General features: G+C 47.0%; 1 protein-coding gene across 1 annotated transcript; it reads left to right on the forward strand.

Moving 5' to 3' along the window:
- The first annotated feature begins 823 nt into the window (after positions 1 to 823).
- Positions 824 to 7,553, forward strand: CD8A (CD8 subunit alpha). Its single transcript, XM_062574513.1, has 6 exons — positions 824 to 869; positions 1,549 to 1,917; positions 2,724 to 2,785; positions 3,246 to 3,396; positions 4,735 to 4,765; positions 7,045 to 7,553. The coding sequence occupies exons 1-6, from the start codon at positions 824 to 826 to the stop codon at positions 7,097 to 7,099; spliced, it is 714 nt and encodes a 237-aa protein (XP_062430497.1). The 3' UTR covers positions 7,100 to 7,553.
- The last annotated feature ends 7,403 nt before the right edge of the window (positions 7,554 to 14,956 follow it).

Genomic DNA, 14,956 nt, shown 5'->3' on the forward strand with positions numbered 1-14,956 from the left:
CAGCAGCAAGGGCCCCATGTGTCGATGCCTTTCAGGGTCTATTTGGCAAGGCGGAAGGCACTGTGGTTACAGTAGAAAACCTCAGAATGTTAAAGAAAAAAGGCATACCATCGGGATACGGGGCTTTCTTGATGGGTTTCACACCACACAGACCATCTGCCTTGCACAAAGCAACTTCTGTAGAGAAATTGCAAAGAACAATTGCAAAAAGAACAATTGAGCAAAGGCACCAGCGGAGCCAACCTACATGTCAGCAATGCATGCTCTCGGAGAGTTAAAAAAATGTATGTCTGGATACATGCTGTAAAATACCACTGTGGACTTTCTTGCTGTATAATAAGATACACTACACTTTGCTGTCCACACTAGAGCACTTTGGAGCACACAAGTGAAGGCAGAAAAATCTCTTCCAAGAAATGCAACTTGGGCTCTGCATCCCAGACATGGGATATTTTTGTGCTTCCTGCAGAGTTGAACCTGATGTAAATCCCCCAAATGGCTGGGAGACAGCAATCTGCAATGGCCAATCCCATCTCAAGCACAAGTGTTGTCAGTATTAATCTCTAGTGAAGTGGTCGAGACAAAGTCCTTGACATTCCTTTAGAAAAAATGATAAATGAGCCCAAATATTGTATTAGAGCTGAATTTCTTCAGAAATCGTTTTTGTGCTTCATTCTGCCACAGATGCTGAAAATTGTCCCCTTACATAAGAGGGTCCTGATGACATCACATCCTCTCCAAAAAGCGAGCCTCTGAAGTCAACCCGGAAAGATCATCTTCATACTGCTGCGCCGTCCTTGAGGACCATCATCACTAGGAGCAAATGGGCAGCTCTCCTTTGCTGTTGTTTCTGCTCAGTCTGGATCTCTGTGAGTATGGAACCAAGGAGGTATATGACCTTGTTCGGGAGGAGCAAGTTAAATGGGAGGTTAAGGTGTTCTCCTTTGTCTGAATCTGAGAAACCAGGCAAAAAAAGTCAAAGGGAAAAGAAAAAGCAAACCAAAAAGTCTAATTTTCAGGTTTGCTTGGTAAACGCATGAAGTGGAGGTATAAAACATCTTCTGTCCATCCGTGCAGGGCAGTGAGCGGTGTGACTCTGGTGTTACACTACCTGAAAAAGAGTCCAGCCAGAGGACTCTTTCTGGAAAGGAGGGTAAAAGGGAGGAAATGAGAATTTCATCAGTCAATATTATTAGGGAGTCACTTCAAATAAATTGAGAAATGGTACCATCCTGGAAAAGGCACCTGAAATGCATCTCTGAATGGCAATATCTGTCTTTACAGACTAAGTGGGCAACTGCTGAGCACCCTCTAAGCATGATCTTAGCAAGGGCTCCAGGGAAATATTTAAGTCAGCCAGATGGCATGGTCCTCCCTTTACATTTTACTCCACAACCTGTGTTTCTCCATAGCACTAACCAGCAAGGAAAAAGGACCAAGCCCCAAGGAGCAGACCCTGTGGTTTGTCCGGAAGGGACATTGCTTTTTCCAATCGTTTTCGCTGAGGACGAGCGAGCTGTGAATGGAGACGAGATTTCTCTCTTGCAGGCTGCTCTAGGATCCAGGGCCAAACAAACAGGATGACAGCCAAGTTTCGGGACAGCAAGATCACGCATCCCCAGCTGCGGCAGCGGCTGGAGCTGGAGTGCCTGTTTTCCATCAGGGACAGCGGGGTGTCCTGGATCCGCCAGGACAAGGACGGCACCCTTCACTTCATTGTGTTCATTAGCTCCCTGTCACAAACGACCTTTCAGAGGAACGAACGAACATCTGCACGCTTTGAGGCAAGGAAAGGCAGCACATCTTCCCAACTGGTTGTGAAGTCTTTCTCTCAGCAAGACCAGGGGAATTATTTCTGCCTCATCAACAGCAACCAAATGCTGTATTTCAGCACTGGCCAACCTGCCTTCCTCCCAGGTCAGTAATATCTTTGTCAACTTCTGCTTGCTCTGCCAAAAGCCTCAGCACCCCTTGCCTGTGCCTTTTCTAACCAGAACCATCTCCCACAAACCCCAGGTCCTCTGCCTGTTTGCCCAACACACCTTGTAATCAGTACGTGGTCCTTCTGCCAGAGGCTCTCTGCGCACCAGCTCTCCTGGTGAACATCCCCACAGCCCTCCTATGCGTGCTGCACCTCCTTTTCTCTTCACCTCCACTGACTACCCATATTATCAGGGTTTGGGAATCCCCAAATAGGGTGCAAGGTCTATACAGCCAGCTGGGGTACTGTCCCTGCCCAGAGGCAGAGAAGATTGGACAGACCCAGGGTCACCTTCCCATCCTATTCACAGCTCAGAAGGGATGGGACTAAAACCAAGTCTACAACCACCTCCTTCTTCCCCATTTTGCAGAGGCCCTGGAAGTCCTCTGAACCCAAAGTACTTTCAGCACCTCAAAAAAAAAAGCAAAGTAGAGGTTGCACTTGGGAAATAAAAATTCCCCGGGGCTTTACTGATAGCTACTGCGAAGAAGGGGCTCAGATGGTCTAGGGGTTGTGGCAGAAAATAAGAGAGAAGGAGTCTGCAGCTCTGCTGGGCTGTGATCCTGGGAGATCCCGCTCGGGGGAGCGCTGCAGGGGGGAGCTGCAGTCCAAAACGGGCTCTGCAGAGTCACCCAGGAGCCGAGTCCTGTGCTGGCCGGGGCGGCAGAGCCAGGAGGAGGGAGAGCGAGCGCGGCTTTTCTGCGTTTCACTACCTGCCCTATTCCTCTGTTTTCCCGCACAGTCACAACCACAGCTGCACCCACCACCGAGAGCAGCACCGCCGCGACAGCGACCTGCCCAAAGGCACCCACCGCAGGTGAGGGAGCTGCCGGGAGGGAGAGGGAAGGAGCCGGGCGCCCTGGGCCCCTCTCGGCCCACGCGCGGGGCATCCTCCGTATGTGCCGCTTGGCCACGTGCCGCCGTCCTACCTTTCTCCAGGCCGGCAGCGGCATTTCGGGGGCTGAAGAGCCACGCGAAAGCTTGTACTGACTAAAGGCGTTTGGGGAACGGGGGGAGAGGGACGATCCTTTAAGCTCTGTCAGGGTTGGCTCAGGGGCAGGGGAGAGGCTCCAGGGGCCGCGAAGGACACGCGGGCTGGGCTCGGGGACCCGCCGGTGACCACCCCGCCGTCTGTGGGACGGGGAAGCCCTCCGTCTCACCTACAGCTGAAGCCAGCCTTGCTGAGGGCAGGATGGGACCCTCGGCTGAGGGCTTCTGCCCGGCTCCACCAGCGCTGGCCGCAGCACCCGTCGCGAGCGCCTAGCACCTCTCCTCTCCTCTCTCCTTTACTCCTGCAGGGAGAAGCAACAAAACATGGCTGAATTTCTCCTGTGACATTTTCATCTGGGTTCCCTTGGCTTCCAGCTGTCTTCTCCTCCTCATCGCCCTGGTGATCACCATCATGCTGTGTCAAAGTAAGAGACCCGCGCTTAACCCCCACCCCACAAGTAGTCCTCTAGCCTCCCACCGAGGAGCACAGTCCTGTCCTTCAGGGGAACGCGTACTCTGCAGCCGTTCCCCTTAGGTAGACCATTCTTAAAATCGGTTCCCATATTCACCCCATCTCTAGATTTAGCCTGAGGGGGAAAAAAAATCAACTTTGATACTAAAAGGCAACACATTAGAGAAAATTTACTTCACCAAACGATACAGGCTCACCCTCATCAGTGCATCAAGGAGAAAGAAACCAGAAACCAAAACACTTTGATTAAGCAGAATAAATACACCTCAGCACAGGAGTTGCAAATTCAGATGCCAAGACTCCTGCTGGCGGCTTGAGCTGGCAGCTTAATCACATAGGTTCAGAGACTGGCAGAGTTAAAGCAGTAAGGCAAAATCCCCAGGAATGCAAAAGTCTGTTGGTAAAACTTTGTATCTGAAACACCTCTGATTACCTGAACAAGCAGTGAGTGCAAATATATTTAAATCAATTTAAATGCTCCCTGAAATGTGTTTTCTTCTGGGAGAGGCGCCCAGCTACACGCGTAAGCTATGCTGATCTCATTAAACCATTTTCATTTCATTTAATCGCTTCAGCCCATTTGTGAAGAACGCTGAAATGTTTCACCGCTGAATTAATATAACTAGAACCTCGCCGACCCTTTAGCCTAAAGCTGCCCTGAAGCGACCCAGCAGCCCTGAAAAGCCCTAATAAAGTCCTCCGTCGTAGGCAGGAATACACGAAAAGGCGGCTGACGAGCCACGGCCAGAGTTGAGGGGTAGCAGCCGCGCGCAGGCGGCCGTAACTGGGAAGAGCCAGCGCCAGGAGCCTCCTTCCCAAGGCGAGGGGCAGCGCAGCGAGCCCCGCCGCCCCCCGACGCTATTTCTTTTGGGCTAAAATGAACGGCTCTACCTTCACAGTAGCACCAACGCACCCTGAAGTAACGGCACGGACGTTACAACAGGGAAGAACGTTACTCAGCGGGACGGACCTTCAGCTGGTATCAGTCAGCCCAGTTCCACGTTGCGGGAAGACGGGATCTCGGCCACCCGGGTTTGCAGCCCGGGTGCGGTCGGTGCCACTCGCCTGCTGGAGACATAGCTGCTGCCAGTGAATTTTCAGCAGCGTCCCAAGCTCGCTGGAGCCAGCGCAGAGTAACGCGCCGTCGCCGTGCCCAGGCTGACCTCGCTACCGCTCGCCGCGTGAAAACGCTCTTGAACCCGTTACAGTCCTACGCTGCCCGAAGGCGAGCAGCAGCGGCGTTTTCTTCGCTAAGCTGCTTTGAACTAAAACGTTTTCTTTTCAATTTTAGAAGCCAGGAGACGAAGATGCAGATGCAAAAGGTAAGCGAACGACAGCTGTTGCTGATTTTTCTCTTGAACTCGAGCACATCTTGCACAGAAGTGATAAAGCAAGCAGGTGCCAAGAAAAAAGGTTAAGACCCCTTTATCTGATATAAAGTGGAAGGGAGGGAATTGTGCAATTAATTAATTGGGGCTGGGAGGGGTAGACGGTTCTTTTCTCCCTTGTTTTGTTTTTGTTAATATTTAATAATTCAGATCACAGTACTGCCATTACAGTATACGCTAAACAGAAAGAGAGGAGACGCTCACAGCAGTCCGAAAGCTCTCCACATCGCCCAGTGCTCAAAACTAACGTTGTATTTGTGCATTTCCAATCATCCGGGTCTCGTGATTTTCCAAGCACCCTTATCTCCTGACCAGGAACAGAGGATCCTGCCCCCTCTCTCCAACGCTGCTCTGCGGCACCTAGCCCCGTCCAACAGCAGATAACGTGCACGCTCCGAGCTCACGTACCCACCTCCCTCCATCGCTAGAGTAGCTGCAAGGGAACGTAGCTGCGAGGGGCTTCAAAAAGGGGCATTTTTAGAGTTTTTTGCAATCTCTTATGTCAGCCTGAATTTCATGCTCTGCTTTATCGAGTGCTTTGGCTGGGCTAATGCAGAATTTCATCCAGTCGACAGCACTGCTCTAGCACAGACCAAGGGGGTGACGGTATTTCATTTCTCTCCTTCCCCAAACCGTTCCCTTGAATTCTTCACTTGTCCACCAGGTTACATCCCCGGACTAGATACAAGTTATACTATCACCACCGAAATCTCCTTCTGCACAGTTTTGAACCATCACCATGGTTTTGGACCAACATCACCATGGATTTACACTTGTATCCCCCCAGCGTGCCCTAACTAACAGGGCTTCTTGCTTACAGGGTCAGAAAGGCTGATGTGGCCCCTAGACTTTCCCAAGAAACAGTAAGTTAGACATGTGCAGCTCTAAAGTTAACCAATTTTCTAGGGCAAACAGGAATCCTTTTTTCTGCTCCTCCTCTTTCCAGCCCTCTTTCTTCTCCCCAGCCCACTCCTCCTGAGCCACTAGGAAAATACCACGGGAATAAGAGCAATCGCAGGGTGGAAATTTTTCCATTTTTGAAGAAAACCCTCTGGTCCACGTTTTACGTCTGCAAACTTGACTTCCCTGCAGCCTGTTGCTCCACTTCTTTCAGGCCGTTGCCTGCTCTGTGCATTTGCAGCCTTGCGCAGCGAGCGCGTCCTCGGGCTCGCGTTCAAAGCGGCACTCCGGCGCGGAGAGCCCCGCTACACACACGCCGGCACCGCGCTGGCGTTTAGAAAAGCCGGGTTGCGAAGGAAGTTCGGATGAGTATTTTCACCCCCTAAATTCCTTGTTCCAGGTGCACAGGTTTCATAGTTACAAAATGAGTAACACTTTAGTTACCTAAACTAATACAACCACTCAGAAAAAAAAATTACTAACAGGAAACATCTCCTTGTAACAAAGGTCTGCTCTTGTAGCAGCGTCTTTAGGACGAGACCTACATTCTTCGCTTATCTATATCCCTGGCGCCAGCGCTGTGCAAGGACGTTTGCTCCCTCGGTGTAGGGGGGGAACAGGCTGCAGAGCTCTCCAATTTTTTTACTGACGGAGTGGTTGGATTCCAAGCGCTTTAGAAATCACTTTATCAAGAGGCAGCTCTCCTACGGCAGTGCTAACACAACAAAGTTCTGTTTGAAGCAATTGCAGCATTTTTAAGCTTTTTCTTTTTAGAGAGGAAATCCCTGCTGCCGCGAGCAGTTCCCACTCTATCACTTTGAGAGCACGGCTGGAGTTTGCGAAGCCTCCTTTTAAACTAACCCGCAGGAAACTAGCCTGCAGCAAGAAGAAAGCTCTAGGAGAACAGCTCACCCGGCTGCAAACGCCCCGGAGCTCCTTGCAGCTGCCCTCCCCGGATTTCGGGACGCAGCGCAGCACCTAACGTGCTAGCCGGGCCGGCGCTCCGAGCGCTCCCGATCACGGGGGAAAGCTTGGCGACGTGCCAGGAACCTGCAGAGATCGGGAGCAAGCAAAAAAGCCTCCACTTTTTTGTAATTATTTTAACACTTGGTTAGCAGTGTATCTTAAGAAAGCCGTTGCTACAGGCTGGCACACAGCTCGCTAGTCTGAAAAGGATTTGGCAGCACTTCACAGCCTTCTGCTCCAGGTCCCAGGGCTGCCAACCAAGGCAAAAGGAGCTGATGAGCAGCGACACAATAATCGCCTTCCCGTTCGCTTCACGTGAGACTAAATCAGAAATATTTCTCTTTCAGACCTGCAAACGAGAAGCCCAAAGGGAAGCCCATCATGCCAAACCAACGTATGTAAGCAGCTCCACCTTTTTGCTTCTGGATTGTCTTCAGAGAGCTGCTACCGTCCAAGCCCATCACCTACATTATCCGTATAGCTAATATTTCTCACGCGCTCTATCCTGCCGTGTTCGAAAAGATGAGAGTTCAGACGGAGCAGAGCCACCGCGAGCTAGAGCCGCCTCCTCTGCGAACAGCACGCTAAAACACAGCTCCTTCCAAAATTTACTCGGGTTTCTCAGATCGGTTCCCAAGACCAAATGCCACCTTTAGTCCCAATGACAGTGGCCCACAGTGCAGGCAAAAGAACAGGCTGACGCCGCTTTGTATCAGCACTAAAGAGAAATATGGGCAGTGGCCGGACCTTTGCTCAAGGACGTGCCATGATTCTTTCTAAAATGCAACAAAAAATTTGAATCTGCCACAAGAATGATTTAGAAATAGAAGTCCTCCCTTAACCCACTCTCTTTTCATGGTGCCATGCATCTCCTAGAGGTTTTACTGTTTTATCCAACGTAACACAATATGCTGCACTGAGGAGGTAAATGCCGATTAAAAGGTTTTACCTTTATTACAGTCCAGGAGGCTAAAGTTAACTGCTTCCCTCTTGCTGCCCTTGCTCAGCTGCTAGTCCCACTCCTGCTTGTTTCAGCGGGAGATTTCCCTGAACAAGGAATCTGAGATTTTCTTCCTTTCTGGAAGCAGTGGTTGGGCAGTGAAAAAGTCTATGCCACTTGCGTTGGTTAAGAAGGATTTTTAGCATACCAGCTTAGGGCTGATATGACAGGAATGAGATCTGCGTGGTTTTTTTTTAGCTCTGTATTTAATGTAAATACTTCTTTATTACACTTGCAGATAAAGAACTGAGAAAAAAAAAATAAAACAGCATTTCCAGCTAATCTTACACATGTCTATTACTTTCTTTTGCTCCTACCCTCAGAAAAGCTAAAAACCTAGAGTGAAAATGTAAAACGATGGTTAGAGGGAGTTTTGGGTAAGGGAAGAGGCAGGCTCCGTGATTCCCATACCAGCCTGACCTTTAGGATGCCCCAGTTCAGCTTTCAGTTTACCCCAGCCTAAGACTATGTCTTTAAAACTAGCTTTCCCAGGGGCTTTAAAATAGGCCTAGTACAACGTCTTGTCTCAGAGGGTGTTTTGAAGGTGAAATGAAATACTCTGGAGATGCTCAGATATCCTGGCCAAGGGGCTGAAAAGAATCTGAAGGATGAAAGCAAGCTCTTTGCTCATCTTCCCCCTTGCAAACAAGTGGGAAACTAGTGAAGTTCAAGGAAGCAGTTGCAGAGAGGAGCACAGTTCTTCCAAACTCCGCTCTCTGCAATATTTTACTGAAAAAAAAAATATTTAGGGAAATCTAAAAATAGCATGCAAATACAGAACAACAGAACTATATATGTAATATAAAGTAAGAACTACATCAGAAAAGTCTTACTATTGAAATTCCTATACATTCTGAAACAGGAAAGAACAGGAAGATGCATCCAGCCTAGCAGGGGAGACCTCACCGAAAGCCCAGGGGCTATGTACTGAAGAAGCAAGGGCCTCGTGCACCTGCAGCACGGGCACGACTCCAGAGCCAGCCGTAGCACTCAGACGCATTAGTACAGCTACACAAACCGGTTGCCAATCTGTTCTAGGCAGACTACATCCATTTCTTAGCCTCATTTTAATGTCCTATTAAAATGTTACCTAAACTAGTCCAACCTCATCGTACGGTCAGTTGATTCCTTTTACCTCTTCTCTGTGACCATCCATTTTCATTATTATCTTGTCCTGTAATCTTTGGCTGGCTACAAAAACCTATGAACATCACTACACTCCCATTAGCATTCCTTGAATCCATTTCCTACTTGTTCTTGACACTAGGTGCAGTTGTTCCACGCTGGATTTGCACAATATACTGGAGGTTTGGTCTACATTGTGGGCAGTAAATACTGCCACGTTCTTGCAAACCAGGCTGGCAGGAAATGCTCCACCTGAACTGTCACTATCACAAAAATCTAAATCTTGTTATTGTACAATGACGGGAGCTGTTGAACTTCGTATCTGAATGTAGGGATCTAACTTACTGCATCTACAGAAGCAACACAATAGCTACACTTAATTAACTAACGTAAGGAAGGGAGATAATAGTTAGAAGACAAGGTCAGCATGATTTAAGTTGTTCTGGGAGCTAACAGTACAAAGGGCTACACACAGTTACAAAACCTGCTCAGGAGAAACCGAGGGGAGAGAGAAAGACTCTGAAGATCTTCCTTCCCTTACGGCTGGCCCTTGGGAACACAGATATGAAGACTTAACAGTCTGAAGAATAATTTCTGATTCCTTGATTTTGTGCTAAACAAAGTATACTTTGCTTTAAATATCTACAGATACGAAGCACCCTGACCAGAGCTTGTAGAAAATCCTGCGAACTAAAGAAACTAAGGAGTTTTCTCCCCTATCCCTCTCTGCATCCAAACAAAAGACCATTATTTCACTCAGCTGTAAGGTCTGTTAAGTTCAGAAAAGAAAGTCCAAGCAGCTCATGCAGTAACTGATGCAAAGATCAAGTTCCACAACTGATATCTCGTGAACCACTGCTTATCACCGGATGCAAGTGGTACCTTTGCAGTGACGATGGTAAGGGTCAGTCCACTATAACATCAGAGAGGCATGAGCACTTAATCCAAACATGTCCTTCTGAGGACTCCTATCATGGGAACCATCTGCTCTAATGTTAATCCTCTCAACTGTAGACATTGAGCTCCTCAGTCAGTGGAGGGAGGCTCCTCCATGGGGCAAATCTTCCTGCTCTCTGGCAGGTGAGAAGACTGGAGACATCTCTGCCACCAGAAGCACCTGAAGGAGTCCAAACCACCGACTTAGCCTGGACATGTCTCCTTCAGCTTGCTGAAGACAGAGGCAAGGCCCATCCTTGCTGCCTCCAGAAGGGTCTTGCAAAATGCCACTTAAAGAAGGAGTCGCTGGTTTTTTTCCCTTCCATAAACATCTGTTCTCAGACTTTGCACTCCAGCTTCTCCTCTTCTGCTCCATTTTCTTTGCAGGAAAAAGGTTAAAATGCATTTGCATACTGTCTGTTGTTTCCCACACAAGGCCAATACTACATATGGGAAGCATTTCCTTCAAAATGCATTTTCCCTAGCTCAGCAGCTGAATGTGGCAATCTGTGGTACTGTAAAATCAAATGTGCAGTGTTAAACATTGAACAGAAAGCCTAGCAAAAGCGCTTTTCTGTATTTTACTCTGTAAATTATGCTAATCTGTCAGATGAAATGATTATTTCACAATCCGTGCATTAAATATTTATTGCTAGCTCTATTGCTTTGAGAACACAGAGAGGTCAATCCTGTGGTGAACAATTACTTTTATTGTATTTAAAATCATGGAGATAGATATATGTGTGTGTGTGTGTGTAAATATATATATATATAAAAAAATAAACATATATATTGATATATAATGGGAAAAAGGTATTTCAAGGGGATGAACACATGTGCAACAACTTTCTCACCACAGAAACCATGTGCAATCCTAATACAGGATAAGCATAGAGCAAAATACCACCCTAAGCAAGGCAAAATGTATCTAGCAGCTCTTAACTACCGGCATTACCAATGCTCCTGTGTCCAACACTGCACTAAGACCCTGCTCATGCAATGAGATTTATGCAGTCAAAGCTCTCCTGATGCCCCAGGTGAACATAGTGAAGGAACTGGAGGAAGCATAGGCTTTTCTAAGCAACCTTCATTTCAACTGGAAATCAACATCTGGAAAAAAACAAAAAAACACAGTACTCACAGTTGTAATTACCCTCCTGAATACTGCATAAAACCCACCGCACACCGGGGGTTACCTAATTTTTGATCTCTGGTTGATCTTTTAACCCTACTGCCAAATTTAGCGGGCGCCTAACTCCCTCTACGCACTCGTCAAGCCGAACCGACGACGTGCGCTCTGCTGGCCGCAGTTCACAGCGCGCAGCGGGCACCTCTGCTCACGCGGCGGGCGTCCAGGGGAAGCGTGAGAGCACTGCCCGTACAACACAGTCCCTCCTCGGAGCTCTGTATGTTTTCCATGCAGAGAAAGCAAGTTAATGGACACATTACAAACTCTCCTCCGTGCCAATTTCTGGACAGCGTAATCACAGCTGTCATCTATGAGGCTATAGTTTTTTACAGCATATAATCACACCATTAAAAAAAAATACCATGCCTGTTCATTGAACTCGATTAGCAGTTATCAGCTTCTTACTTGCTAACTATGAGCCGGATGTCACCTTCAATTCTCTATCTTCACTCATGCCTTCACATCTCTTTAAAACACTTGGTGGGCTCTGATTTGATTCTTAGATCTGTAAAGATGACCAAAGGGATCACTCAAACTACGCATTAAGGTTGGCTGCAAACTGCATATAACACAGTAGTAGAACTCCTACCCCCCTATATTTTTTAATAGGTATTATGAGCAAGCGTAAGCATACTCAGGAATGACTTTTGAAAGCACTTCCATCTTGCTGCCCATGGACTTTCCGTGCGATACTACAAGTACATGCACCCAGCCTGTTGTCCATCCTAGGATACCTAGAGGGAACTTGTTCACTTACTCTTCCAGTTCCTCATGGATTTTTCTGCCTGTGAACCAACGCAACTGAAATGATACATTTTAGAAGCAAACCGAATCAGTGCCAATTTACCCTTAATACTCCGTAATGCAAACTGCTGTGGTTCAGCATTTGCTACAAAAACAGCAAAATCATCTTTGCAGAAGAGTAGAAGTCTGAGAGAAGCAGAAGAGGCAGTTGGAGCAAGAATGAGGATCAATATGCTAGAATAAGCAGGTGCTCTCCTTAGTCACCGCCCCAATTTCATGCCAACACCCCAAAAATGAGGGACATCTCACTAGTAGACACATCCATGAGAAGTCAGCTTTAAATCACTAGACTAACTTCACCAGCAAACCCTCTAGCAGAGGCAGGGACACAGCACAGTCCCCAGAGCAACACTTGGCTTCCTTAACCAGTTCTTCCCTCCACATAGTCCCACAACCAGTTCACCTCCCAAATTCCAGTCAGTTGTAGTCAGCACTGCGTACACCTACTTTGATTTAAGCCTATGGCTCTAGAAGGCCAGCTAAGTTTCCCATTTTAAGTGTAGAGATGAGTAATAAACATTCTTCATAATCAGCTTAATAAGAGTTGGATTTTCTTCACAAGATCAACACTTACCTTTGCACCCCTACTGACAAGCTATAGGGTGGAAGGCAAAACCAGACCACATCTTTTGCACTGACATTATAATTATCAGCTGTAAATGTCACTGCACTGGTGGGAAGGAGCTGTAAGCCACTCCAGCCCAGCTGCAGAGGTGAATGACTAATGTGGCACCCATACTAGAAGGCAAAGAGATACCTCTAGCAAGTCAAACAAGCTAAGAGCAATCTGGCTATGTTTGTGGTTGAGCAGGAAGCCCAAGCTGCAGATTGCACCAATAAGGCAGGAAGGGCTGGGTGAGCTAAAGCCTAGCAAAACAGCTCAGGAGTGCTGCTTCCCTGTGCAAGAAGTTGTTGTGCAGGCCCTAAAGGTCTGGCAGCTTTTTGCTAATAGCACACAGAGGAGGTTCTGCGTCATGGGGAAAGGCCACTTCATGGGGTGCAGAGGCAAAGCTATGAGCTGCCAGGGTTGGTACGAGGATCAAGAGAGAGCTCCTAGGGATTGAACTGCTGGGGCTGGAAAGGTGTTTCTAGAGGTTAGTCACCGCAAGGCAGTGAAGACTTGGAGATAAGGAAGGATTTCCAAACAGAAGGGGAAGGTACAAATTCATCCAGAGGCTGAGGATTACCTAATAGTGGAGTGGGGCAAAACTCACAGAAGGTGATGAAGTCAAAGGAAACAACAAATGAGCGAACACTTTATAACAGAAAGAATGAGAGCTGATTTAAAATTTAAACATAACCTCAACTAACAGAGAAAAAAAAGGGGGAGGGTTCAAGACAGTCACTGAAAGCCCTGTGAAACTGAGGGGAGCTTCAGATGCCCCCGTAACTTAGACCACTAAGAATTTGTCTGCAGTAGACACCTGCTTCTTCCTCATTCTCAGTTTGCTTACTCTGAAATAGGCTGAGAAATAAAAGGTTTTCATGAGTTAAATAAAGTCCCAAATTAATAAAAGGGCCAAGAGAACCCCAAAAGAGCCAAGAACTGACTCGGTTGGTTGAAGTCAGTCCAAGCCAGTACTTGACAGATGGCCTGTCACAGGGAAGGCACCAAAGCTCAGCCCAGACTCCTCGGACTGACGCTACGGTAAGCTTCAGTGAGCCTAACTGTGCATTTTGTGGAAGCGCTTGGAAGCCAGCCCATAAAAACCTTACCCTTGGTGCCGTGTTTCTACCGCATTCAAGAAGGAAAAAAAGTCAGGAAAAGGTAAGGACAGACAGACAGGAAATTCTGGGAAGGACAGTTAACAGAAGGTAAAATATGACATCCCTGTAATTACATTTCTTCCTCCTGATTCATCTGAAATCAAACCTACTTGACATGCAGGGTCAGCATGACCCATCAGTCAGTAGATTCCAACCCTGGGCTCTACCTGCTGAATACACAGGGCATAATTTTTGTCCTAGGAGAGCTATCACATAAGCTTGTGCTACCTGTTTTTCGAAATCTATTGTAAAAATCTAGAAAGCCTGGAAAAATACTGGAACTTACTCTCAGTTCTGGGAAGAAAAATCTGTCAAACAAAAACAGTTGATATATGCACATATTTAGCTCCCCTACCCCACCCCCCGGGCAAATGTCTCACAGATGATACAAAAGACTTGAACCAAAACACTATCTGCATCTTCCTCTATTTTTTTTTTTAATCTCTTTAGCCAAAGTGGAAAAAAAAAACCACACCCCACCATGATAACTTCACACAGTTGCTACGAAAGAAGAAACCACTGCCAGTGTTACCACGGCTGAAAATAAATGCGAGGAAGAGGAAGCACAGGGGAAAAGGGAAGATCCATTTTCAAAGGCTGAGTCCCAGCAGGCTTCGTTCACTCCACTGCAGGTCACATTACCCCCCAGCTTCAGCACTGAGCCCCTGTTCCAGCCCACACTGGAGCTCTGCTGTCTGGCTATATTTATCATAATCCTCCAGATTTTGGAAAACTCTTAGTTCCAAAGTAGGTTACTAACAGAGCCACACTAGCAACGTGTTTTTATTTGAATATAGAGATACAGCTGTCCTTCCTCTAACCACACATTGATTTTCTGCCACCCTAAGTGCATGCAGTGAAGGAATAAAGGAATAAAAGTTAATGCACAGCCAAACACTAACATGGTTATGGAAGAAGCAAGGTGTTTCCCTTTACCTTAAGCTATGAATTGAAAACTGCAGAGGATAAAGCAAATAATGTAATTTTCAAAGGCTGCTGGCAAGGAACGACAGATTGTTAGCTGGATTCCTCCCTTCTCTACTCAGTTATTCTTACTGTCGATATTTTAGCTTTCATGATTTCCTCCTCTTCCTTCATGCTTTACATGTACAGTTATCGTCCTGTGAAAGTGCACCCACCACATCCATACGGCTGCACACTCCAAGTTTATTTTAATTTCTTGCTTTATCCCTGCTTCTACCTTTAGGTTCTGACTGCTTTTATAATGAGGATTTTATCAGCTTGTGTTAAGAGCTACTGTAAGGCAGTTTGATATGAAAATACCCGTTCCTGCATATAGGCCCAACAGGATTCAACAAGAATTTGCAATAGGCTATGGACAACTCCATTTTCCACACTTCCCTACAGAAATGCTAATTTAATGCAAACAGGAAGTCATGAAGGAGTATTATCCACCCTCTTCTCCCACATACATACT

This window comes from Rhea pennata, chromosome 4, assembly GCF_028389875.1.
Source record: "Rhea pennata isolate bPtePen1 chromosome 4, bPtePen1.pri, whole genome shotgun sequence".
Taxonomy (NCBI): Eukaryota; Metazoa; Chordata; class Aves; order Rheiformes; family Rheidae; genus Rhea; species Rhea pennata.